Here is a 26,096-nt window from a genome sequence, read left to right as displayed (position 1 = left end):
GAAAAACTACTTCAACTCTTTGGAACATTTCTAGATCGTTTTACGCCTCGCAGTCTTCCTTCCAACTTAAGGCTGCTTAGCACAATGCTCGTCGTGATTCGTGAATTGCATTATGCTTCCGCTTCAAACCGCAAGCCACCAATCTCTCGCCCAGATTCAACAATGTCATCCACTTAAATGCTTCTCTGCACTCGCGAGCGAAAATCTGGTGGTAATTTTCTGTCGCATACTTTATTCTATTTGTGCTCTAAATTTCCCAGACTAAATGGGAAGCGCATTAAAAAATATGCGCACAAAAACACACACACACACACACACACACACACAGCGAAAAATCCTCAACAGCACTCACTTGCTCGCTGCTGCGACAACTTGGTGACGTTCCAATTTATGATGCAATCGCGTACAGTCGCGCGACCCGAAATAACCCCGTCATGCCCGTCACAGTTCCCACAGGGACGTCAGCGCGTTCCCTCCCCCCGGGGGCAGCGCATAATGCACGATTATGCTAAAGCACTCTATCGCTCCGATGGCAGTCGCGACGCGGCCAGATTGGCGAGCGACATTCCGGGGTTTGCATTTTATTTTCACATCGTTTCTTTTCTCCTTTTTTTGCTCCTTGGCCCCTTTTTTGATTCGCCTCTGGTGGTCTCACCCTTCGCTCGATGCACATCGCATGCCACCGAAGAATCGAGCCATGTCAAAATCGGATTATTGAACGTTACACTTTCTGCCACCGTAGCCATCATGGCATTGGCATTGCAGCCCGGCACGACAGCTAACCGAATTGCTGCAAGCGCGTACAGCTCTCGCTAACCGGCCCGTACAACGACATAGCTAATCCCGCGGAAATCGGCACCGGGTAGCGAAGCGCACCCTCGATCTGCAGTTTAAACCACATCCGGAATGCATAATCGATAAAATCCTTCTGCCAAGTGTTTCCGCACACCGGGCTTCGGCGGAATCGAAATCCCGGGCACAAGGTGGGTGTGCTTGTTCGCGCTTCAAGTGGAATGTCTTGTGAAGCACGCAAATCTTTCGCATGCATGCCAACGGAAGAGTGGCAGTATACTCGAAAAGGCTGATCTTGCACTGACTGGATGACGATGTGCTGCACGCTGCTGGATGTCTGTCAGATGGAGAAAATCGGTTGAAAGCTAAATGCTTTAAGACGATGGCATTCTCTCAAGTGCCAGTTTTCTACTCTGCCACGACTTCAATCTTGCACCATATGAGTCCTTTATCGTTTGCTATTTGCCTCTACTTTGTATGTAATTTGCGTCTATGCAGCTGTACTGCATGCATTTCAAATCATCTCCTGTCGTTAAAAACCGTCTCGTAGAGTGTGGGAAACAATTACTAATTATGCATTTAACCTCACGTGGTCGATTCTGGGATTTTGTTTTTATTTCTTTCGATGGTTCGCTGCTCGGTTATATCAGGAATGTAAACGCCTAAAGGTATGCAATCTGTTTTTTTAAATAAGAATTTGACAATCCCTAGTGCAAACCTCGAGACACGAGTTTTCTTTTTTTTTTTTATTCATAAAGAACGGCCTGGCCGTATTGCTGAGACACGAGTTGATATCAGCCAAAAAAATAAAACTACAGCCCAATTGGATGCTTTCCGGAAGGGGCGGTCCGGTGGTCGAGGCAAAACTAGCCATGAAAGTTCATGACTCATGAGAAGTCAACGTTAAAAAATCAGGTCATTAGGACATATTTTGCAACACCTCTTGAAAGAATCTTGTGTAAAACGTCTGTCTCTCTAAGAAAAATATTAAAGCGTCTAGCGATTCTTCTTGTGCTGCGCCTATATATTCAAAGCGAATGCATGTATTCCCTTTCCACTATATGCTACGAGTAAATAGTTCCAATATCAATATTCAACGCACGCAGCCAAACCACTATCCGACCAGATCGTGCATTCTATCATGTTGTAAAGTTCGCACTCACTTACCAACGGAAGATTCCTCCGTGTCCTCGCTGCGGCGCGATATCGTCGATAGCAATCGTTTGATCGAATGATGTCGCTCCTTCGGAATGCTTCTGTGGAAAAGAACGCGAAAAAAAATCGACGAGGAAAACAATCAAACGAACTGGCACTGGCAAGATTGGAACGAAAAAAAAAGAAGAAAGGACTGGACATCTACACCAACGCACACCAACTTTAGCGAGCTCGTCTTCCGTGATGACTTCCTTGAGCCGCGCTCGCCGTACGGTCGGCCAAACTCGGTCGGGTTGGAAAACCGGCGGCCCCGAACGGACATCCTTCGCAGGAACTCTGGAATGCGGAATCCGATGGAGCTACGCTTCAAATCGTCGCAACTATTTCTGGCCTCATTCTGTTCCGGCACACCTGGTCGGTTCGGCCCGAGGTCCGAATCTCCCGTCGCCGTGTCGTCCATGTTGTCAAGAATTCTGCGAAGAAGAAGAAAAAAGCACACGCACACACTTAATGTGAGGAGTGGAAGACTTGAAAGAATTCCCACGATGCGATGAGCGAATAAAAATCCTGCCCACAGTGTAAATACCGTACGCATCCATACCTTTGCTGGCCGGACAGGGCCGACGGTCCCGAGGCAGTGGAAGCTAACTGTGCCGGGTGAAACTCACAGCCACCATCGTTGGCCCGTATCCGGTACAACTGATCGTCGGGGGCCGTACCAGCGCTACCCCTGCTCGTGGTCAGCGTGGTTGGGAATGAAATGTGACGCACAACGACCGCAGGTTGCCGCTGCCGTTGGTTCGCCGTCGGGCTAGTTGTTGCGTTGCTTCCGGCCCTGGAAGTACCCAGCTGTAGTGACAACGCGCGGAACACATTCTGATGTCCGGTACCGGCTGGATCGATGGACCCGAGCGGATCCTGGCGACGCAACACAACTGCCGACGAGGGCGGTGAATCCTTGCGCAATCGATTGGAGAAGTGTCGGCGTAGGGCGACGTTCGGTTCGTGACAGTCTTCGATCGGTAGCGGAAAGTCGTGGGTCGAGAAGCGGGATCCAAACAGCGCCCGGTTGGCCATCGTTCGGGGGAAGTAAAATGTGCGCTGGTGTGTGAAGAAAATAAAAACGACGGGATTTAATACCTATTGAGCGTCTCATGACACATTTTATAAGGAATCGAAGGACGTCCAGAAGAAGACTGATAGTAATTGATTATTTGAAAAAGACATTGTCCATTTAACGATCAATCCAAACTCAGAATTACTCATTTAAACTTCCTGTATTTTTAGTTCCACTGACTCGTATTTTGTACCATCCACATTTTCCCGGAAAATCTCAAAAACACATTCTAAACAAGGGCTCTTCTGCAAACAAATTGCTGGTAACGGTAGCATAATCGACTTTTCTACCACGAATTATCTTCCATAAATAGTGTGCTATCAAATTTCTGGAAAAATAAACATATCAAACGATTTCTTGAGCGAGAAACTTACACAGACCGGAAAGATCTTATCGTTGGACCATGGTCGACCACAATATCACTTTGGACTTTCTGCCAGCATCTTCAGCAGCCGGACGCTACGGACGTCCTGCCAAGGGTGGTCAAGCTTGACGAACAATTATGAAATCTTACCTGCCCAATCGAGCAATGGGAGGGTGGGGGGTTGGCGGGTGGCAGTAAGAAAAGATTTTCCCTTTATACCATGCAAGCAGACAAAAAACAATGCCACAACATATATCCCCCGGCCCAAAACCCTCAAAACCCATCCGAAAACGGTCCCAAAACGGAACTCATTCCTCCGAATTCCCGAGTTTCCCGAAAGGGCACAACAAAAACTTTCCATCCGCATCCGACGAAGAATCTCGCGCCCGGGTCACTGCTGGCAGATACTAACTGCTCGATTTGGTAGCCCAAACCACCAATGTACCCGACATTCCGAAGGTTAATCGGTTGACGACTTGCGAAGCGAAGAAAGGCGGTAGAACTTTTCTTCAAAACCCGAACCCCTACAAGGGTAAGGGTGCAAGGGGGGGTGTGTGTGTGTGGCGATGCACAAGGAACCAACTTTTCACAGCTCAAAAGTTTTCCATCCATCCACTGCCCGCACACGGGGCTCAACAACTTATCTCTTTATTTCTTTTCGGTTGAGCATATTAATTTGCCATTCCCATCGAACCGAACCCGATGTGCCCCATGCCGATTGGATGACTCGTTTCCTCCCCCCCCCAGGGCTTTCCGTATTGCTCTCTCCCCCATTGGAGTTCCACCAATCGGAACGATCGGTTTGATGGTGGCTGCAGCCACTCGATGTTAGTGGAAGCGGAAGAAAAAAAAGTTAACTCCACACTGCTAAATGAACATTCTCGAAAGTTTCATCGGGCAGTGGCTGTGAAATGTACAAAAACTTTCCAATAATCATTCGCCCAGCTTAGCCGCACCGAAACATAATCAAACGAAACGGACGATTATATGGTTGAATGAAGTGAACGAATGAACCGGCACTATTCGGTGGCCTGTCGAAATTACTACAGCGGGGGGAAAAATGACATGACGTAAGCAAATATTGCTTATATACTTGTTTCTGTTTGCTATTTAGAGGAAAATGAAGCATGAGAACGAAAAGAGCGAATAAAGATGTCCAAACGATGGGTATGGGTAAAGTCAATTGCATACATTTAGGCGTCCATACGTTTTAAAAGCTAACCATTACTCGCTCCAGCTTTCAAGATCCTGTTTAAGTACTGCAGGACGTCTCCTAAGAATTCCAAGGCTTTTCGGCAATCGACGGCTTTTATTATAAATGTCTTTAGACTGATCGCTTATATCCATAATAATCCTATTAATACTAATTGCATACTTTCCGGCGTTGAACGCCCGTGTACGTTCCTAGTATCAATCGAATTATGAAATTAGAGAAAGCATCATATTGCGGATTGTCTCTTTCCACACTTACCTCCATGAAGTCGTTCTCCTCCGTGGCATGATTCCGCTGAAAGCTGATGCGTGAAATGTTCTTGAACAGCTTCCATCGTTCCCGAGCCGTTCGTCCCGGACTAGGATGGATTTCGGACGAACGCATCACATCACCCGTTTGTGAGCCGAAAACGGACCAGAGAGAGAGAGAGAGAGAGAGAGAGAACGAAGAAGAAAATAAAAATAAAGGATCATTAACCACAGACCTCCGGCAATCTCCAGCACTCTTTCATTCTAGCACCGAACCTCATCGTCTAGAATCGTCAACAAACTGCACTGCCTGTTGCGCATGGCTTCTGCCGGAAACGGTCCCGGGTAAAGAAAAAAAAGACTACCAGAACGTGTGTACGTGTGTCTGTGTGCAGGCCCGGATGTTCCCGGTTGCCAAATACCGGTGCAACAGTAAAGACGAATCGTTACGGCCACGGACGCCGATTTGCTGCAAATAGTTCTTCTAATTACCTCGATTGTGCTTCGCTCGACTGTTGCTGCTCCTTCGCTATAATTGCATTCCACTCCCGCAGGATGTGCGGATAATTGTTCTCGATTTCCGTCAGCGAACCTGTTGCACTGACCGTACCGCCCTCCATCACCACGATCTGCAGCATCGTCCGTTTGCATGCGGTTCAATCGTCCGTCGTTCGTCCGCGTGCAACGAGCGTAACGTTGGAGTAGAGGGAAAAGGATGGAAGGATGGCGGCCGGACAGGGTGGGAAAAAAGAAACAAACGAAGAAACCAGAAAGCCATTAAATGTCCTGCTATCGAGCGGAACACGGTAAGACCATTTATTCGCTGGGCTAGCGTCCATCAGCCCATCCGTCAGGGATCGGTCTTTGGGGGTTCGGTTTGACTTACATTGTCGGCTCGATGTACCAGCTGCACCTTCTGGGTGACCAGGATGATGGTGCGCTTTTGGCGTGCCAGCATCCGGTGGACACCGTTCTCGAAAACGTCCATTGCGACCTCGTTGTCCAGGGCGGACAGTGGATCATCCTGGTGAATAGAAGGTAAGCGGATGTAGTCGAGTGATTGAGTGTAAATTCTACAAAACCCAATCGTTTGAAAGTATTTCAATAAAACAGAAAATTCTAAAACATAAAATAACATGTGATAAACGTAACAAAAAATCATAAAAATATATTTAAAAAAGGAAAATCTTTGTATGTCTGTGACAATTTGGCCATTATCTTTTAATTGAAATAAATAATAAGAATTTAATCTAAAATAATATCGTACAGGCTTGGGTAAAAATCATATATCGAACTGTATAACTATAAAAAATACAAAAGTTAATAAATATTTAAATAAATAAGTAAATAAATAAATAAATAGATAAATAAATAAATAAATAAATGATTACATAAATAAATAAGTAAATAAATAAATAAATAATTAAATAAATAAACAAATAAATAAATAAATCAATAAATCAATAAATCAATAAATAAACAAACCAAGGCTAACAACATAATAATATCAATAACAATCATAATAATAAAAAATAAAGGCTTTTGATAACAAGTAATCTAAATAACATAAAATAAAACGAAAAATGTTCAAACAATGTCAAAATAAACGTGCGAAAAACACAAAAGACTTTTCAAACAGTAAATAAATCAAACGTACACGCTCGCGCCATTCGCACTTACCAAAATTACCACATTGGCCGACGAGTAGAGGGCACGGGCGATGGCGATACGTTGCCGCTGACCGCCGGACAGTTTGAGGCCACGTTCGCCAATTTCCGTTCCATCGCCGGCAGGCATCAGGTCGAGGTCCGGCTTCAGTGCACAGGCCCGCAACACCCGCTCGTACCGCTTCGGCCGGAAGCTCTCGCCGAACAGAACGTTCTCCCGGATGGTGGCGTTCTGTAGCCACGGTTTCTGCGGAACGTACGCAATCGATGAGTATCTGCAAGCAAACGGACAAATGCAGCGATGAAGAAAGAAAAAGCGGAAAGGAACCATGACAACTGTTGGCCGACTGGTAGTTGTGGAAGTGAGACGGTCCCGGTCAGAGGACACGATACAAAACAAAAACGACACAACATAAACGATACATCCTTTTATTGGACACCCAACGGCTTGTAGTGAGCCGACCCGTGCCCAGGACCCGGCGATCCGGCAGTGTGCATTGCTTTCGACAGGTTGACTTGAGTGCCGGAGTCTATTGTGAAAGCAAATCGTACACACCCAATTACGGTCTGCCACGCATTCGGATGGATCGCTCAATCAACGGGTCTCGGGTTGAAGATCCATTATTGGGGTACCAATGTCTAGAGAGAATGACTTTTCACGGTGCATTGTATGCATACATTGCCTGCAACATGTTGTACAACTTAAGCTATTCTTAAATTCTTTAACGAGATTTTTCTGTTATATTAGTTAAATAAGTTTGCATAAATAAATGCACACTTTAACAAATCGTCACTCTCCTCTTATAGAATTCTAAATCTATAACTAAATCCTTACCAGCAATCACATCGCTCCGTCAGTCTGCTCTGTTTGTTAAGAAAAACGGTCAACCAAATCGCACACGACCGAACGCTAAACGATGGTACGAGAAGAAATCAAATCAAACGTACAAACAATTCTGCTAGCCCGAGGCCTTGCAACCCGTACCGACACCACGATACGCAATGACAATCAATCGTTATCCTTTCGCTACTTCGTTTATTTCATTTGTCCGACCAACGCTGCTCAGCAGCAACCGGCGACTGGCAAATGGCTTTGGCCAAGAGGGAAAAAAAGCGAAGCGAATTCGATTAACGATCGTTTTAACGTCACGCGGGGATGATAGCAGCAATTCATGCTGCCGTAGTGCTTCACTGCACGCTATGCTTTCAACTAAAAGTCGCTGATTGTTGTGCACTTGATTAAAAGGCAACTAGGCTGTTCTGTGCAGGCGTGTTTACAGGGAATGTGGTGTTTATGTTTATAAAATTGTAGTGAAACCATTTGCAATGTTGTGTTTGCTGAATGTTTTACACAGCTTGAATGAAATTTATTTTATAGTACTTTGCAGGAAATGTTTCTCTCTTTTCGCTAGTCGGAATATTTCATTGCAGATTGCAATACAATATTACTCTGCGATATTGTATAATTGAGAGAGAGAGAGAGAGAGAGAGAGAGAGAGATCTTCACATCTTCACATCACATACGCCTCTTTGGTATGGACTGAATAAACCATTTAAGTCGCGTTCGAGAAGAAGCGCTACGAGCTGTACGTTGATCTCACCATCGTCCAGCGAATTAGACTCGATGGGCTGATCATGAAAATGTCATGAGAATGACACCGGACGAACCAGTCCTTAAAGTTCACATGGAAATAGAGGAGGCATGATAGGCGCAAATAGAAATCATAACGAGTGATTTAACACAACGGAGAACAGGTTTTATTCTAGTTCTCCAAAAGCAATTGTTTTGTGCGAGTCATTCGCAGCCCCTTTGCTAGCTCTGAAATAAATGACTTTTCTCTCTAGTTCTAGAATATCCTCACAAAATTTGCATAGATGTTGGCTCTTTGGGCATCAAACGATGGATAGATTGTATCACGACTGACGTATGCCTGGTCTTTGGCCAAAATTATGACGGCTTCCGACACAAAATTAATTTAAAAAATAAAATAAAAAATAAACAAGGTCTGTTATTTTGCCTCATCCTGAGCATGCTTGGTTAGCTTTTAAAAATAATCTATTAAAATAACAGCGTACAATGTGAATAAGTTGATGTGGCCATGAATGGAGATATTCAATATTTTCTATCTGATATCTGATCAGCTTTACTGTACAGGAATGCCTCGCTTTTCAACTCATTTAATTCAACGCAAAAATTTATCAATCAATAAAAAATGTTACAGACAACCAGACAACCAGATACTGTGGGTAACAAAACGCCACGCTAATTATTCCGGGAATAAAGTTCCGTCAAGCTACAATCCAGTTGTTTTTTTTTCTTCTCTCAATCAGATCGAAAACTGGGCCACAATTCAAGTCAATTTAACGGTCGTAAAGCATCTGTTATGCTGCAAAATCCGATCATAAAGTTCATCCATCCAGCGAGGCATCACGATTATTGCATTCGCTGATTGGACGCATACATCACCAAGCAATAGCGTTCGGCCAGATTTCAAGAGCGCATCGTAATTTGCTTACCATGCATGCCTCGGCTACCGTCAAATCGATCGCCATTCACAGTTACAGCAGAGCTTTAGTTGCTTTTTTCTCGTTTCTTTTGTTGAACTTTTTTCTCACCCGGACAGCGAAAACTATCATTTTAATTCCCTGCTATCTGTTTAAAAAAAAATGCCGCTAAAAAACTCTCCACATTTCCCTATCACAGCTACGGGAATACGATTTGCAAGGCATCAAACTATTTCGATAAAATAGCATTAACGTCAGCGAACCACCACGGGTACGTGAAATCACAACCACCTGCCCCAAAAAAGTGTGCCATAAAAATTCGGTAAAATCGCTTTCACATAAGCGCACACACCGCCCGGTAGCTGAGGGCCACCGATTGACGATGGACACAAAAAAGATGGAGTGGGGAAAAAAATCAGCAACCAAACGAATCGTTCTACACCTCGTTGCAATAAATATGGACAGCATCCAGCATCCGAAACGGGAGATTGGATGGGAGAGCACGTTCCAGCTCCATCCGGCTACAATCCTCACCCCTGCCCATTATTTATGCTCACCGGACCTTCCCCTTCCGAGTCCGGATTTCGATGAATTGATTTTCCGACGAATTTATTGGCTTAACTTTTATTTATACATCCGCTTTAGTTGTCTACTTGCAAGGTAGCGTGCAAAAAAAAGATGGCGAAAATGTTCACCAGTTTTACTTCCATTCCATTTGTATTTGTTCGGCGCCCAAATAGAGGTCAATCAACTGGTATGGTAAAGGTAAAGGGGACTACCAACCATTCCTAGCCCATTGCTTGCCAATGTTCATCGTTGAGTAAGCAAAACGATGTAAATTTAGTACGCCTTTTTGTTTTCATGATGATGTAGTTAAAAACAATATTTGGAATCCATTTGCTGTTCAAATTTGATCCTGCTGAAATATTAGCACCCTAAACTAGGGCCATCGTGTATTGATCCTGCTAAATAGTCTAAACCTAGGGCTGGGATTGTTCATCACGTCCTTGAGTCTGTCGCAAATTTTTGATTGCTTTTGAAAAATACGTATCACTTTAAATAACGATAAAAAGGATTAAAAAAATCTCCTCAAGAAAAAAAATAGTTTTACGTTTTTCATAGCTGCATAACATTTTACAGCAAGAACTTATCCGGATGCCTTTTGAGTTTGAGTATGCAATCTCTTGTTTTAAACAGCTTCATCCAATACTGGTACCCGATACTTTGTCTGTCTTTGTCTAGGACTACATCCGTTCGACGATAGGTTAGTGTCCACATAATCTAGTCAACAAGATCGATGTGTTCCTCTTCATCTTGTGCCGAAGGGATAGCTGACGTGCTCTAGTCTGCTAACGTGCACATAGGTGTCTGGTATTCTCAAGAAGTGCCCCAAAAACCGTACCGTTCTGGCATTAGCCACAGCCGAATATCCAACATATGAGGTGAGAGCATTGGCGTTCTCAAGCAGCACAGTCCAAGACTACAGGATTCCTCGATGGCAATTTTGCTGGGTAGCAGAGCTACTCTACCTTTTCCAGATCCAAATCAAGATTCCTTATCCCAGATGGCGATCCCGCTTTGCATGGCGTCTTCCCAAGTAATGTTAAACAGAAGACAAGCAAGTCCGTCCCAGAATAGCCTCAGATGCTGCTATTCAAGTTTAATAAGCTCTTCTTCTTTCTTGGCCAAACGATCTTTTAGGTCACGCCTGCCATTTCCTCCTTACTAGACTTATTGATACCACATAGTTGGATAGTCAGTCCTCACTATGGGGGAACGGCCCAGATGGGAAATAAAACTCCGGTCCTGCCAAGTGAAGACTGGCTCCGCTGTCACATTTACCATCGAGCCGCCCCATTTACCAAATACTTAATATGGTTTCAGAAGGATTTTTAGCCCCATATGTGGAAAAGAACAATGGAGGAGCAAATAAAAGCTAGAGGCTAGTTCTAGGAGCTTTACTGTGATCTCACCAGCATGCAGCGAAATTAGACTCGCCAGGCTCCGGTGGGCTCGTCATGTCATGAGAATGACACCGGATGACCCAGCCCGTATAATCCTTTTTGGGCCTATGGACAGAAGAGACATAGTAAGCAAACTTTGTGATGTGACGGCGTTGATAATAGATTGCAGATGATAGCGCTACACAGCTACAATATAGCTACAAATACAACATCGTTGAATACAATAAATATTGATAATCAGAAGCAGTTCAATAAAGAAATATTTTTACAGCAAATTCAAATTAACGTCAGAAAACACTTCCACATTAATCATTACGCCCTTATTGTGCACTGTCTTTGATCGATGCCCAAGTAAACGTGATAGAATCTTTAAATCGAATAAAACTTTACACCAATCTATTCAATCTGTACTTTAACTTTCATTCGATAAAACTTTCACCCAATGCGGCATACCCTTCAGTACATTGCAAAATCAATTAAAACTCAAACCGACCACCGCTCCAATCAGTCGCGTAAGTGAATTTACGTGTTGATTGAATATCTGTCCCACCAACTTTTGGCCGCGAAACCAAAAAAAAACGAAAAAAGTACCCGCAGCAATTAATTTGACCCTAATGTCAACGCAAACCAAAACCCAAAAACCTTGTAACCAAAAAGGTAATATTTACAGCGTTTTAGGAATGTGCACCATTACCTTTTCGGGTGTCGGGTGGCAAAACCCCGTTTAACCGAAACTGTCCTTCCGCGTTTTTCATTCCCTAACCAGCATATCTTTTCTGCCCACAACATTCTGTCTAATTTGCTTCTTCTTAGTGACATTCGTAACCCTTTCAATTCGTTTTACTGATCTTCCTCGAGGAGCGCACAAATTTTGCCCCAAAAAGGGCGCTCCGAAATTCTCCCAAGCCCAAGAAACCGATTCCGGTTTTCTAACCGGGATAATCCATGTTTACTTCCAACCGAACGGGTTTTCACCGGCGAGCACACAAACGCCGCCTGTGCTCGCCGGTGCTAATCCGAAACAAAATCCGCTCCTAATAATCAGCCGATTGTCATACGGGCGGGTGCCCACAAGAATCTACTGCCCGGCATTCTTTCTATCATCCGGCGATGCAAACCATCCCCAGTTTTGCTTCTTCCCACTTCTTTCTGGTGCGCTAAATCACCATTCATACTTGACAAAAGGTGCCGCTTTCGGGCAGAAAGATTAGCCGTAACCAACAACAAAAAAAAGCTCAGAACTTACTTATTCCAGATCAGTTCGCCGGAAAGATGATTTATCTCTTTGAGCAGTGCTGCCAGCAGGGACGATTTGCCACTCCCGCTGCGTCCAACGATGACGGTCAGCTTAGCTAAAGGGTGTGGAGCAAACGACTGAGGTTAATTTCGCATTCCATGTTCGACAGCTTCCGGCTTGGCTCACCTTTTGGCACGGTCAGCTGCTCGATGTGGAGCGTGTACAGGGCACGGTCGGCACCCACCGTACCGGTCCACCGGAACCGAGCATCCTTAAGAAACACGGCCGCATGGTCGGGCAGCCCGAAACGCATTTCCCGTGCCAGGTGCTTCTGCTTCTGGCGACACTTCTCCAGCCGTGCGCTCACCGACAGCTGGCTGTTCTTCTTCAGCTTCACCCGTGGCCCGGGAGCCGTCTTTTGGTACTTGGCCGGTCGGTGCCGGCCAACCTGCGACCGGTCCATTACAGCCGGTTCCACCTGATCGGACCTAATCGACCGGCCCGAACTCATGGACGACTGCTGGCTGCAGCTTTTCCCACTGACTTCCGGCGAAGGACCATTGTCAGCAGCTTTCCGCTCGGTTTGCGGCGAACCGGTGACATTATCGGGCGATTTAGCGCGCTCGCTTTCGCCTTCGACGGTGCTGGGCGTTGCAGGCGCTGGTGCATCCGTGGCCCGGGCTTCTCCACCGTCCGACGTGTCGCCCGCTTCGTCCATGTCTAGGGAGGCATCACTTTTGCTTAGGATTCGAGCCATCGTGCGGATACCTTCGAGTGAACCACGCTCAACCTCGGGCTGGCTGAGGAAAGCTTCCAACCGGGTGGTGCTCACGATGGCCGACAGAGTGATGGGGATCGTGATGGGGAAGATGAACAGTGGCACGGTGAGCTGATTGAAGAGGGCCAGCGATGCAAAGAGCCGACCGGCCGTCAACTCGATCGGGTTGTTTTCGAGTGCGAGAAACACGGCTATCGTTACGATGGTAATTAGCACCGAGGAGATGTGGGTGAGCAGCACTAGAAACGGTAAACGATTAGAATGGTAACATTGCTGTGTAGTAATACAAAACACAATTAAAGTCAACTCTATTGTAGCTAGTCTACAGTCGGTTTTGTCAAATGTTGCTCCTAAGTCAACACATTTTTTGCTCATAAAATCCTATCAACCTATCCTCCTATAAGTCAAAGATCAGTCAATTCTGTCCTATTTGCTTCAGAGTTAAAAATAGTTGATTAAGGGACAACAAATTACAACTTAGCATCAAAAATTGGAGTCGAAGCCTGGGAGTCAAAAATTTATGCATGACGGACAAAAATGTATGAGCTAAAATTGGTAATTTAATTGCCACAATCTAGGAGTGTACAAAAAATCCGCTCTGTCAGTTTGCTGAGACGTTACTGTGTTAAAAACGGATGCCTGGAAAATAAAATAAATATCCACAGAAACGAAACGAGCAAGAGATGTCTGTTAGAGAAATATAAATTGCTGTATAATCCTACAGGTTCAATTCATGAGCCTTATCCTTGACGGCTTACCAATTGGTTAAACTTCAAACTATAGTTAATAATGCCAAGTTGCTGACTGGCCACATTACTAGATAATTAGCCCAACGCATCTCTCGATGATCTAGAGACGAATTATGTCTAAGGACTCAAAGTCTCTTTAAATTAACTAAGCAATCATCAGACTATCAGGGGTACAGGCACAGGGGAGCGGCCTGATTAAGATTTGATGTCGATCCTTTTTTGGTAATAATTTGCGCCGCTTTTTTATTCCTCCTAATTAAAACTCATATTAAAATTTTAAAACATACCAATTTAGTATTTCAAACTAACATACCAAAAATATTACCAACAAGAAAAGAATACATTGTACAAGATACATCATTGCACATGGAAACCACTTTCCAGGAAAATGTTTCCTCACCAATCCCACATCGTGCATCCTCTTCATCGACGAACGCACACACACACACTGCTCGAGTGCTTTCATACTTCAATCAAAATGTCACCTCACTGTCAGCATAACGGTTCTTCCGTACGTTACGCAAGCTGTCCTCGTTACTTTGTAACTAAAGGAAATGCATCCCTTCCCGATCGAGACAACAAAAAATAACAACAAACAAACTACAAAATAGAACAAAATTACTATTCGTTCGCTGTCGTCCAGCTGGTGTTGTGGAAAAAAACAAGGAATCCATCTCTAACCGATGATAGTTTTCCCGTTTTCGCGGAATTGTAAGACTGAGCTGAAGACACGATAGACCATCGTCCATTGGAAACAACCCGTTGCAAGTAGTTGGTAAACTCCACAGGAGTGGTCTTTTGAAAGAATATCATTTCAAACCGCTTTATATGGTCTTACGGCATAGTTATAATTATGTCAATAATGCGGGATGATACATTTATTCACCCCACGCAGTTGAAGCCAAGCATGAATTAAAGAAATGTTTGACAAACTCTAGCTCAGCGTTTTATCCCTTTCTGTGGAGACCTCAGAATACGCATTTTCATAAAAATGTAACGCTCAAAATGTTATTTTTATTAAACGACTTAAAGAAAAACGAGTGAGGGACACCATCGCACCCTCCTCATTTTTTTGTCTGCAAAGCTTGTTTTCCCTTATTTCATTTCATTAACAGTCGGGAAAATCTCATCTTTTAGCGATCGTACAGATAGCACATATCACCCAGCTAACTCAAACACACCACCGCCAAGGCATCACAACTCATCCCAGACGAGCTTCGTCCAACGCTGGAGAATGGAACCGTTTGGTGCTACTTACTCATTAATGTCCAGTAGATTGAGTCGAGGTCGAGATGGCGCAGCTCCTGCTGGCGGGCTTGCGAAATTTTATCTTTGAATACGCTCTCCCATGCGTTCAGTTTAATTAATTTTATCCCCAGCAGTACCTCGTTGATGCGCCGCAACCGCTCGTCGGTGCATTCCTGCATTGTGGTGATAGGAAGAAACCAAGAGAGAGTCGGGGCAAGTGAGAGAGATGAAAACAAAGAAGGGGTTGAAGAAAAATCACAGTTGAAAATGCACAGAAATTCAAAATGGACCGAACCGGGATGCTGCTGCTGCTGCTGCTGCCGTTAATGCTGATTTTGAGCTGATGCACCTTGATAGTGTTGCCGTGCGGAAAGTGGAAACATCGACCGTGGGGAAAGGCTAGGGGGAGGTTTTTTGTTACGGCTGTCTGGCACACAAATGAGTTCAACCTTTTTGCACATACACACTGGATCAAGAGAGAGAGAGAGAGATAGAGAGCGAGAGAGAGAGAGAGAGAGGGAGACAGGAATGTCGGCTGCAATGATAAGGAGGGAAGGACATTTCGGGAGGGCCCAGAATGTGTTTTATGTGTGGAGAGACGGTACGGGCCAAATATCGTTAAATCCAGAGAATATAATTCCGTGAAAAGCATCCGGGAAGTGAATGTGAGTGAGATTGTGGTGATGGTGACCGACACACGGGAAAGAATTTAATTCCTTGAAAATGCCTTTCCCGGACGCTTTTTAACGTGCAGATTGGGGAAAACAGCTACGAAAAGGTTAATGGATTCAATCTGGAACCTTTGGGAGCTAGGAGTTACATTTCAAGGCACAAGAAAAAGTCGGATGTATATAATATACCAGAAAGAAATTAGGATAAAATTCTCTATGAGCAGGTAGTGCTGCATATGACTTTTATACAGTTGGTTTATACAGTGTTATCCAAACTTTTTAACAAATTTTCTGGATAGACAGAGTTTGATTTTTTTCTGTTATTTTTTACACGATCATCACTAAAAAGAGATAATTTTCAATTTTCAGAATGCCATCACCAGCTCGTTGCCATTTCTGATTACAATGACTCAAACGGAAACTCAGATACATTACAATCGAGCAATTGCTGGACTTTGAGGACGATTTTCTTGGTCTAGGGCTATACAGTCATCATTCTATTTCTGCTAATCTATCTATACACCTTTCATATAACCATAGACTAAAAAGTTGATTGATAATCGGTTGATAAATCGTCAGAATGGACAGAATAGTGCAGGAAGTTTAATTTCACCGATCAGCAAATATTTGTTTTTATTTCTTACAGCTTCTAAAGCAGATTAAGAATTACTACTTATTTAGAAGCTGTACCCCAAGCTGTGTAGTACACATTTAAAATTGATAAAACTTCAAGTAGTGTCGCGCTATAGCGTTGGTTGACGTGGCATCATTATTAAGTCTAGTATGTCAATTAAGTCTAGAAATGGCAGGCTTGACCATTTAAGGGGTCGTTAGGCCAAAGAGAGAGAGAGAGATAGAGAGAGAGAGAGAGAGAAAGAAATATATGGTCCTAGCTGCTCTCCATTATTTAATATTTCAATGTATTACACTGGATTCATCATTTAGAGCTTAAATTTCTACCGATTTCATATGATGTTTTATAAGAAATGAGGTTTTACGGCTTTCGGTTTGACTTTCTGCATTATTTTGTCCATTTAGCAACTGATTTTTCATTTTTTTACCTTTTTTTGTCTATAGTTACTTCGAAGGTATATAAAAAAATGAGACCAAAAATTATGTTTGTCCAGTCCCTAGGCTAACAAAATCGTCACAAAAGTCCAGCAATTGATCGATTTTACGGTGTACTGATGTCCGTTTGAGTCACTGTATGCTAAATTTCGGAAGACAGTAGACTTTTAACCCCTCTGCTTTCCAGGTGTACAAAAACAGTGATCCAAATTTCCTGAAACGATGTATTCCAGTCCGAAGTTTGTACCCATACGGACGGGAAGTGCATTAGTTTTGTTTACAATATTCTGGAAGTGGATATGCCTCACATATGAAATTTCATATGTTGGTGCGAACAGGAGTTAAAAAGAGAATGAAGAAATATTCAGTAAAAAGCGATTATAAAACCGTATTTATACTGAAATACCTATTTTTATCGGAAATACCTCACCATCAATTTTTGCAATGAAAGCACTGTGAAGGATTGCCCAATCCCGGATTCGTTTTAACGAAATGATTTAAAATGTAGCTCTTGGCAAAAACCAAACAAAAGCTACTGATGACACTAGACGAGCTCTTAACAATACTCTAACATAATCAAATTGAATAGTTTAATGCACAATAGACGGGATAGTTATCTCTCTGTCATGTTAATACCTAACAGCCATTAAACCACAACACAACCATTCAAGTTAACTGGAACTTCAAAGAATCGATCATTGAATGATAGTGCATAAAACATTGATCACCATCCATGAGAGCAGATGCATTGCTGGTTTTTACCGAATTGCATTCGAAGTTATCTATCTCATTTAACACATTGATAGAAACAAAGTATTTTGATTACCATACAAATCAAACAAATAACAATTAGTATGATGGTTGAATCCGCAACGGTCAACATGAACACGAAGCATTGGGTGAGATCGCTTGTGGTAAGCACTACAGCAAAATGAATTTGCGAATTATTTTTCCCTCATTAAATTTCTCACCAAAATATCACAAATATTTCTATAAATGTCTCAAGCAGCTTTAGGCTAGGCATTTTAGGTACTTTGCTGTATGAAAGTACAATTATGAAAGGCTTTAAATTTAAATTCAATTTTTAATTCATTCAACGCTCGCCGCATTAAAGCATCTTGCTTTTTTCCCGCACGAGCCACCACGTCAACGCACGTTCGCCAAGTCATGTTTGTGTTTACACAATTTTGCAATCGAAATCGTGCCGGAGATAATTAATTAATACCATCCCCGCCCATGACAAAACCTCACTACATCTACCACCATATACCAGATACATACCGATGCTTTCTTGGAGTTGGCCGCCATCAGTTTACCGATCAGCAGTTGCAGCGGTGTCATCGTGACGATGCAAACGACCGATCCAATTACCGTGCTAATCCCCAGCTGACGATACAGCAGGTACATCACGACGGCGATCTGGAAATGTAATTATGCGGGAGAAACAAAAAAAAAGAAGGAGTGAAAGGTTGAAAGGTTACTTGGCCAGGAAGACACTGATGCAAACTAACAAGCCGTACAGTAATGAAAGTAAATAGGTAAAATAAATCATAGACACAAAGTTTGCGATGGGATGAGCGAAGAAGTAGAAAGATAGGAGGAAGAAAAAGCCTGAAGTAAGTACAACCACAAACATCAACCATGGCCCTGGATCGGTGTAGGAAAAACTTCTCCACCTTCCACGGGCAAGTGTTATCTTGCCCTTAGGGTAATGAATTGAAAATTGTTTCCACTCATTAACGTGCCCGAATGAATGAGCCAGGCGTCCTTCGGGAAGAGGTTTTCGGTGCGCGTTGCCTCTGTTGATACAACCGAGCTGAAGTAGCTCGCTGCATCAACGATACTACTGCGCACTTTGCTACTGCGCTATCGTCAGCATCATCCTCATCATCCTCATCATCGCCACCGTCGTTATTATTTTCATTGTCATTGAGAAAGTGCTCTTAAACCTAGATTGTGTACAAAACCGCGGCCAATTGCCATTCACCGCGATACACATTATTCCCGCGACGAGTGTCCCAGAATGTCTCAAGCAAAAAAAAAAAACAAAAACCTTCAGGACTCTCCTGGCACCCAATAGTAGTAAAAACACTGCGCCATAAGCTAGAATGAAGTGCTTAGCTGCACTCCCGACCAACCCAAAAACCGCCGGTCTAACTAACCATCTCGGTGACCAAAAACTTAAGGAAGAAATTAGTCGTCTTAAGCGAGTAGCACGCTTTCTTTTTACTGCTTAACTAAACTCAACGGGCCAACGCCAAATGATGATAAAGTTGCCGGTGAAAGAGGCACCGGCGGCAGCAACGGCGAGGCAAGCTTTAATGTCAGCGAGTAATTTGTAATTTCAAATTATCTCACTCCCGCCGACCTACTTTTCACCTACTTCGCCACCTAGCACCCGATCCGCCCAGCAAGCAGGAATAATTCTAGCATTAACTGGACTGGGCAAGGAAAAGAAAAGCTTCTAATTACTAAACTAGAGACCGACTGCGAAATGTGTCGCTTCACGGGGGTGAAGTGCTTTACGGTATTGAATATTCATTTTGTCACTACCTCTTTGCCGGGTTGGTAAGGTTCGCCGGTTGGGCTTTTGCGTCATGTTTTGCTCACGCCATTCGCTCACCAGAAAAGAACATTTTATCACTATTTAATTACGCTAAATTATCACATTTCGCTTTATTACACGTTGCAAAGGGGTATTTTAAACTTTCCTCAGCCTTGTCCCAGCTTTTCTACCAATGTTCGTGTGTCATCGGGCCCTTTAATGTGTTAAAAATGAAGGAGGAACGGTAAGACTCATATTAACTACAGAAGGGCGTACGATTCTGCACTTATTTACACAACAATCAACCAACACAGTTCCGGAAGCACGACGACCCCCAGAGATTGCTAAAGCTACCTGCACAAAACGGGAGAGGGGCCCCCGTGTGCCCGGGTTGGAATGTTAATGGGTACATAATACGCCATAATGGCCATCGCAGCTGCCGGCCACTGCTAGCGGCCGTAAAACATTCATTGGAAAACTTCCGAAAATCTTCCGAGCAGCGTGGCGGCAACAATCTTTCCGTGACAACAACCTGCTGGTCCAGCAGGGAAAGGTGGCACGAAAAACTTTCCCTTCAATCCTAATTATGCGCTCGACAGGCTGCAGTCGGTTGGTTCTTGTGGCCCTTTTTGTGAAGTCCCGCCTGTCCCCCCCGCGATCCATACGGTGACAAATTAAATCGAAACTAGCTACCAGCCTCTACCGGTGAACGATTTCGGGCTTCGGGAAACGCAAACCAGCAGCAAAATTGAAGCCGGTATGAATCGGTTACAGAATCGATAAACAAAGAAACTTGAGACTATTAACATGCTGCCCGGGGTTTTGTTTTCACTCTACCCGGAGGGGGAGCTAACGGGTTGCGAGAGTGTTTTCCACTTTTCCGGGAAGCCCGCATGGTAAGTAAGTTCGTCGTCTTCGTTTGCTGTACATTGTTTTATTGGACATACACTCCTTGTGGGGCTGGTGTTTCAAATGAAGCATAATCAAACATTATAATTTCCTTGCTTTTACTTCTTTTGTCTTATTGCTACTTATTTAAATTTGCTTTAAAATTAATTTATCTTTAGAACATATTGTTGAATCGTTTCTTGATTCTCGTTAAATTTAAACATACAGCGCTTTGATGTTTCTTGTACATGGACATGGATAGAAATTTAAACATATTAAGAAACTTCCCGGGTGAGATCACTCGTCTGAACTACTTATCAGACGCTACAGTCGCTTTGCAACCTTTGCTTGCTGAAACAATTCTCGAAGTCAATCACGGTCGAAAGTCATCATCTAGCTATCCAATATCTCAGTCTTTTGAGTGAAAGCCATCACTTCATCTCAACCTACCACGCCTTCTCTGTCCATGTGGACGGCCTAAAAGGCCTTTTCGTCTTGGATCATCCGGTATCATTCTCAGGACATAATCAACCCATCAAAGAGTCTGAGTCGCTACTTGATGGGGTTGAGACTTATCTGACAGAAGCTTACATTCGCAGCTAATGGAGTTGAAATTGAATTCTCCAGAAGATCCTATATTTTTGACATCACAGAGGATTTTGTGTAACAATATCGAACTTTTCCTGGGTGTTCTTCAATAAATAGACAAATGCGCATGACGTCCACGCTCTAAAGGAACGCGTTGCTGAACGATAAAGTCACTAGCTCCACCGGTTTTCTTTTTTAAACAAAATGTTGAGTCAAGGGGTAAGCGCTGCACGATGCATTTAATTGGGATACATAAGATGAATGTAGTGGAGTAGTGACCCGTTGGTGACAATGGCGCCGGTCTTCATATGGCAGGACCGGGGTTCAAATTAACCCCGGTCCAAATTAACTGCTCCAAATTAACTGAAAATGCTGTAAGATTTTGTCTTGCTGTGTTTTGTGGGAATTTCTTCTTCTTATGTGGGTCTACAACCTCAAGAGCCAATCTTGTGGAGCTTCTGGTGATCATTGCATATATCGATAATCATTCATGGGCACACAGTCAGTGAAAAGATAAAACATCTAAAATTGCCACACGTGCAATATCCAGCCAGATTGATTGATTTTCCACTCTCCGAATCTAACTTCGACTCAAGTTAAATTGAACTTGGCACCGCTATAGTGTCACGGCCAGCTTACCGATCGTTTTGTGAAGCAAACCAAAAAAAAACATCAAATGAACCTAGCAGACCAAGTTAACGATGTCAATTAAACGTGCCTGCCCCTTTTCAAAGGATATTTACCTTTAACAACCACCCGGCCTGTTCCGTTATTGTTTCCAATTAAGCCAATTATGTCGCCAGCTCAACTTAACCGTGAAAAGCTTTATGCTTTTCAAACGAACGAGTATTTATCGTTGGAAAAAAACACACACACACAATTTCTCCCTCGTCCTATCGAGCGCGTTAAATGTGCAACACGAAATCAGAACACCTGAACCACAGAGCACATCCGGCCCAAAAACAAATTTTGCTCAACATTCACACCAAACAAACGCAACAACAACAAAAAAAAAGGTTAAATCAATTTTTTCACACACATTCGTTCGGAATAATTGAATATAATCACTATCGGCACCGGGTGACGCCTTCGGTTGTGGGGACCCTTTTGACGTACGGGGATTGTTATCACAGCTGAGCCAGCAAGACCGGCCTGCCACACGGACCACTGCAACACTGCAGTGCAAGGTTGATTTTTTAATGAAATTTTATGACAAACTTTGCTGAAGCAAGTGTTTGCACCGGTCAAGGCTGGACGTATACAAAAAACAGCGAAGCTAAAGGGAAAGATAGAAAAACAATTTCCGATTGCGAATATTGGATGGTGGAGCATTTTGTATGTGTGTGTGTGTGTGTGTATGTGTGTGTGTGTGTGTGTGTGTGTGTGAAAACGGATCGGGTAAACGAAAGTGAATTAGTGAGTATATCGTGAATTGCGCTGGTCGAGTGGCCCGAAGCAATTTATGGGAATTTTATAGGTGTGGTGAATACAATTTATACTGAGCTTCTCATGAATATTTTGAAAATAGGTTACCCGAAACTTGTGTACAAACAATGATTAAGGTCGTTAAAAAAGTTACTATTTAGCAGTCTTTAATCAAATTATATCTAATGCCTGAATGAAACAAGAACAACGCCACCACGCTTTTTACAAAAAAATATATCTTTCGTTTACCTCTTCTTCAGTTTTTCTATTTTCAGTTCAGAATGTTAAAACCATCTATGTTAAACTTTTTTGAATCTTTGAGTTGAGATCTTAGAAAACCGTTTACATTTAAACCCAATAAAATCACAAAAAAAGAGAGTAATTAAAGCTTTCTACCTAATTTTTGACATGTTTTTCCTAGTGTTTTACTCAGTTGCTCTCAATTCGAATATTTTCGAAAGCGCCTCATTTAGTAATGATAGGTCATAAACAGCGTTGTAAGCTGTGAGGAAAGGTAAGGAGTTAACTAAATTTATTAATCTGGTATCTGACGTCGGATAAAATACTTTCTAATTACAGAGCGTTGTAACTACAATCAGTTTTTTTTTTTTTGGTTTTTATGGATCAGAAGTTTTTGATTTTTATGGATGAAATGAATGGTTGAGATTATTGGAAACAATTTTGGCAAGATCTGCGTCTCTCTTTCTCTTCTTTGCCTAGCGACCTCTTAAGGTCCTGCCTGCTATTTCTGCCTTATCATACTTAATAATACCACGTAGTTGGATAGTCAGTCCTCACTCTAACGATCCGAATGGGGTTTGAACCCAGGCCTTACCGTATAAAGACCGGTGCAGCTGACGCCTCTACCACCGAGCAAGATCTACGCTAAGAACCCAATCCTGATATGTGTTAGCACATTGATTCTGGTAAACTGAGTTTTTGGGAAGTGTTCTCATTTCAAGGAAAACTTCCATTGTCAACAATCTCAACGAGGTTGGAGTCGAAGCGTTATGAAATGTTATGTTAGCTCTGAACTGACTAAAGCATGATTTCTTTCAAGAACTTTGAGTGGTTACACCGTCGTTACTGGTCGTTAACCATTGTTAAACCTTAAGTCTATCTTTTCTTATCGCCTTTATAAAACTAACAATCATTTTGAAAGTGTTAAGAAGCTGTAACGTCGTACTCGTGAATATTGTGGACCGATCGAACTGTGTACCCTGGAAAAAATATGTTGGCTTCTTAGTCATGGCAAAAATATTAAAAAAAAGGTTTTACGCTGATTGTTTCAACATTCTTCTCTGAAATTAGAAGAATTCACTAAATTGTTAAGTAAATGTTAAAAATATTTCAAAAAAAGCCTTGTGGTACTATTTCAATTACTATTTCCCTCAGTATATCTTTTCCCTGGCACTACAACCTCCAGAGGTCTCGGCCTGCCATTTCTGGCTTTCTGTGACCTCTCTGACTACCCGTAGCAAAGTAGTCTGCCCTACGTACGGGACTCAGAGTATAACTTTGTAAATTGATTGTCAGTAGTATAGACAGGCCGTCGCTAACGAATGAAAAGCAACAAATCATGAAACCATCATTGTTCTAACGAATTACAGTGTACGTCTAACCCCGCATTTAGAAAGCATTCAACCAACAAGAATATCATGTACAATCCATTCCGACACAAGTTTACCCTTTAATCATTTGCTTTACTTTACAAAAGCCACAGTTTTCTCCGCAATAGCAATCCGGGCTGAACTGCAACAAAGTCTAAACTGGGAAAATAAACACCATCATAAAAGCTGGCGCTCCATTTAAAAGCTGGCAGCCCTTGATACATTGATAGAAATTGTTGCCGTTTTGAGAAAACCACTCCCAAGCTCAGCTACCGAAAATTCGAAAACTCTATTCTCACGAACCGAACATACCCAAAAACCTGCCACGCAAACGAAATCCCGGAAAAAGGAAACAAAGCCACATGGCCGTGTTCCGCGTTCCATTTTAGCCGGGGACACTCGAAACGTGCACTCACCTTTAGCGGGATGGCCCACACATAGTGTACCATCTTCACGAACGACATCACGTTGAACGCATCGTCCGACATTAGGTTCGTGATGGTGCCAGCATCGTGCGCAAAGTGCGGTCCATTCCGTCCCTGGTCGCTCGGTCCTTCCGCTGCCACTGCCGATGGTACACTCGTGGACGGTTCTTCACCGGATTGTGCATCACAAATCAGACGCTGCTCTGCTGCGTTACCTTCCCAGGTCGATCTCCGATCGCTAGCCGCGTGAACCCGATCGACATTCGCGGGCGTTGCATTTGGTGTTGGCCGTCGTTCATCACTCGCCGCACCGTTCGCGCTTGCAACCGATGTTTTATGTTCGATCACTTCCGTGTCCAATTCGGTTGCATCTGCTGCACGCCTGTTGACATTGTTCTCAACCGATGGTGACTCCCGGCGGTGGCGTTCCCCATTTTCGACGCTTTTCCTTCGCGGTTTGCTTTGTTGCGGCCGCCGGTCAGCGTCCGGTGCGGGCGGGCCGGTACGTGCCGGAAGTTTTTCGACCGCGTGAAAACAGCTCGAGCTGAGCAGCAACGTTTTCCGGTACACCAACCCTTGGAGAGCATTTTTGAGCCGTATGCCTTCCTCGTCCATCAGGTGAGTGCTCGCCTGGGACAGTGTTCCCTGGGCGAGCGAAGCGACCAGCACCAGCACGCACACGATCCATCCATTAGCGAACAGAGACGCCCAGGTAAGTGCTAGCGTATCGAGCCCTCCGCTAGCGAGCCGTGAACCATCCGTGCCGTCACCGGTTTCATCCAGGCCACCGGCTGTCGCCACAGGTGATTGATTTGATTTGCCAAAGCCGGTTTGGGACGGGTTTGGGCCGTTCCAGCGCGCTGTCTCATTGCTCGAAATTAAGGACGCTGCGGACGTTTCGCCGACACCGGCTACCATCGACTGAGCTGCTATGTAATCGACAATATTGGAAATGCAAAGTGGTCCCACCAGGGCGCACAGATCGCCGCCAAGCTTAAGGAGCCCTCCGAGCAAAAACATGCGCCACCCGTTCCGGACGTAGCAACGCCACAGTGATGCTCTGGTGCTCTTGAGATGAGAAGGGAGAAAGGATTGAAAGAACAGTATAAACACGTTAAGAAAGATTAATTGCATTTTTGGGGTTATTTTTAGGCTGAGGGAAGGGTCACATCTGTTTCTAAAACTGGCTGCTCAGGTGTACTGCACTGCTGAATGCTCCTAACCCGTAGAAGAATACCAATTTTGTGGATGCAATAACTTTTTAGCAATGACCCATATTGTAAAGAAAGTTTTCATTGAAAGATAGGCCAATGACCATGCGCCTCCATCGTAAAATATATACACTTGAAACACCATGCGCCTCCATCGGCATCGCATGAAGTACCAGGCGTCTTCATTTGAATTTTTTATTTTGTTTATCACACCTTAAACTTCAATTCAATGTTCCATTTCTGTTCATTCATTTCCATTTCAATGTTCATTTTATTTTGTAAAATAACCTTAAATTCGTTAACCAGCTCGTAATGAAACGAATAAAGCGAAACAAACGATCCTTTTCCCGGTCAGCTTGAATATCTCGACCGCACCACCACATCACACAAACAAGTGATTTATGTCATAAGAAAGCGGGTTGAGATCGTATGATAGAGCAACCTAAATCAGTGAACTTGAAGGGATGCTCACAAAAAAACACACCAGCCTCACACAAACCCTTTCAGAATAGCTATCTCTGTCCCACCACCCGACACACTCCACACAAACCGACACAAATGGGTTCCGGTTTCATAACCGAACGCCCTTTACCAAGCGCCAGGAAAGCTAACGCATAACAGCAAAAAA

At 43.6% G+C, this 26,096-nt stretch overlaps 1 protein-coding gene across 7 annotated transcripts in view; it reads right to left on the bottom strand.

The window, feature by feature from the left end:
- LOC118513425 (ATP-binding cassette sub-family C member Sur) overlaps positions 1–26,096 on the bottom strand; it is a 57,308-nt gene that overhangs the window by 7,471 nt on the left and 23,741 nt on the right. For 3 of the 7 annotated variants that reach the window (XM_036059140.1, XM_036059139.1, XM_036059146.1), the window contains 12 exons: positions 24,249–25,325; positions 18,058–18,195; positions 15,048–15,210; positions 12,449–13,279; positions 12,272–12,377; positions 6,570–6,831; positions 5,776–5,913; positions 5,382–5,518; positions 4,891–4,999; positions 2,549–3,048; positions 2,163–2,420; positions 1,960–2,048 (listed from right to left, as the gene is read on the bottom strand). In XM_036059140.1, coding sequence (XP_035915033.1) covers positions 1,960–2,048; positions 2,163–2,420; positions 2,549–3,048; positions 4,891–4,999; positions 5,382–5,518; positions 5,776–5,913; positions 6,570–6,831; positions 12,272–12,377; positions 12,449–13,279; positions 15,048–15,210; positions 18,058–18,195; positions 24,249–25,325 — 3,808 coding nt within the window. The remainder of the gene's footprint in view (positions 1–1,959; positions 2,049–2,162; positions 2,421–2,548; positions 3,049–4,890; positions 5,000–5,381; positions 5,519–5,775; positions 5,914–6,569; positions 6,832–12,271; positions 12,378–12,448; positions 13,280–15,047; positions 15,211–18,057; positions 18,196–24,248; positions 25,326–26,096) is intronic. The other 4 variants (XM_036059141.1, XM_036059142.1, XM_036059145.1 and 1 more) reach the window with 4 other exon arrangements.

The sequence above is a fragment of the Anopheles stephensi genome, chromosome 3, assembly GCF_013141755.1.
Source record: "Anopheles stephensi strain Indian chromosome 3, UCI_ANSTEP_V1.0, whole genome shotgun sequence".
NCBI lineage: Eukaryota > Metazoa > Arthropoda > Insecta > Diptera > Culicidae > Anopheles > Anopheles stephensi.
Note: the sequence above shows the minus strand (reverse complement) of the source record. Positions and strands in the feature narration are given on the sequence as shown.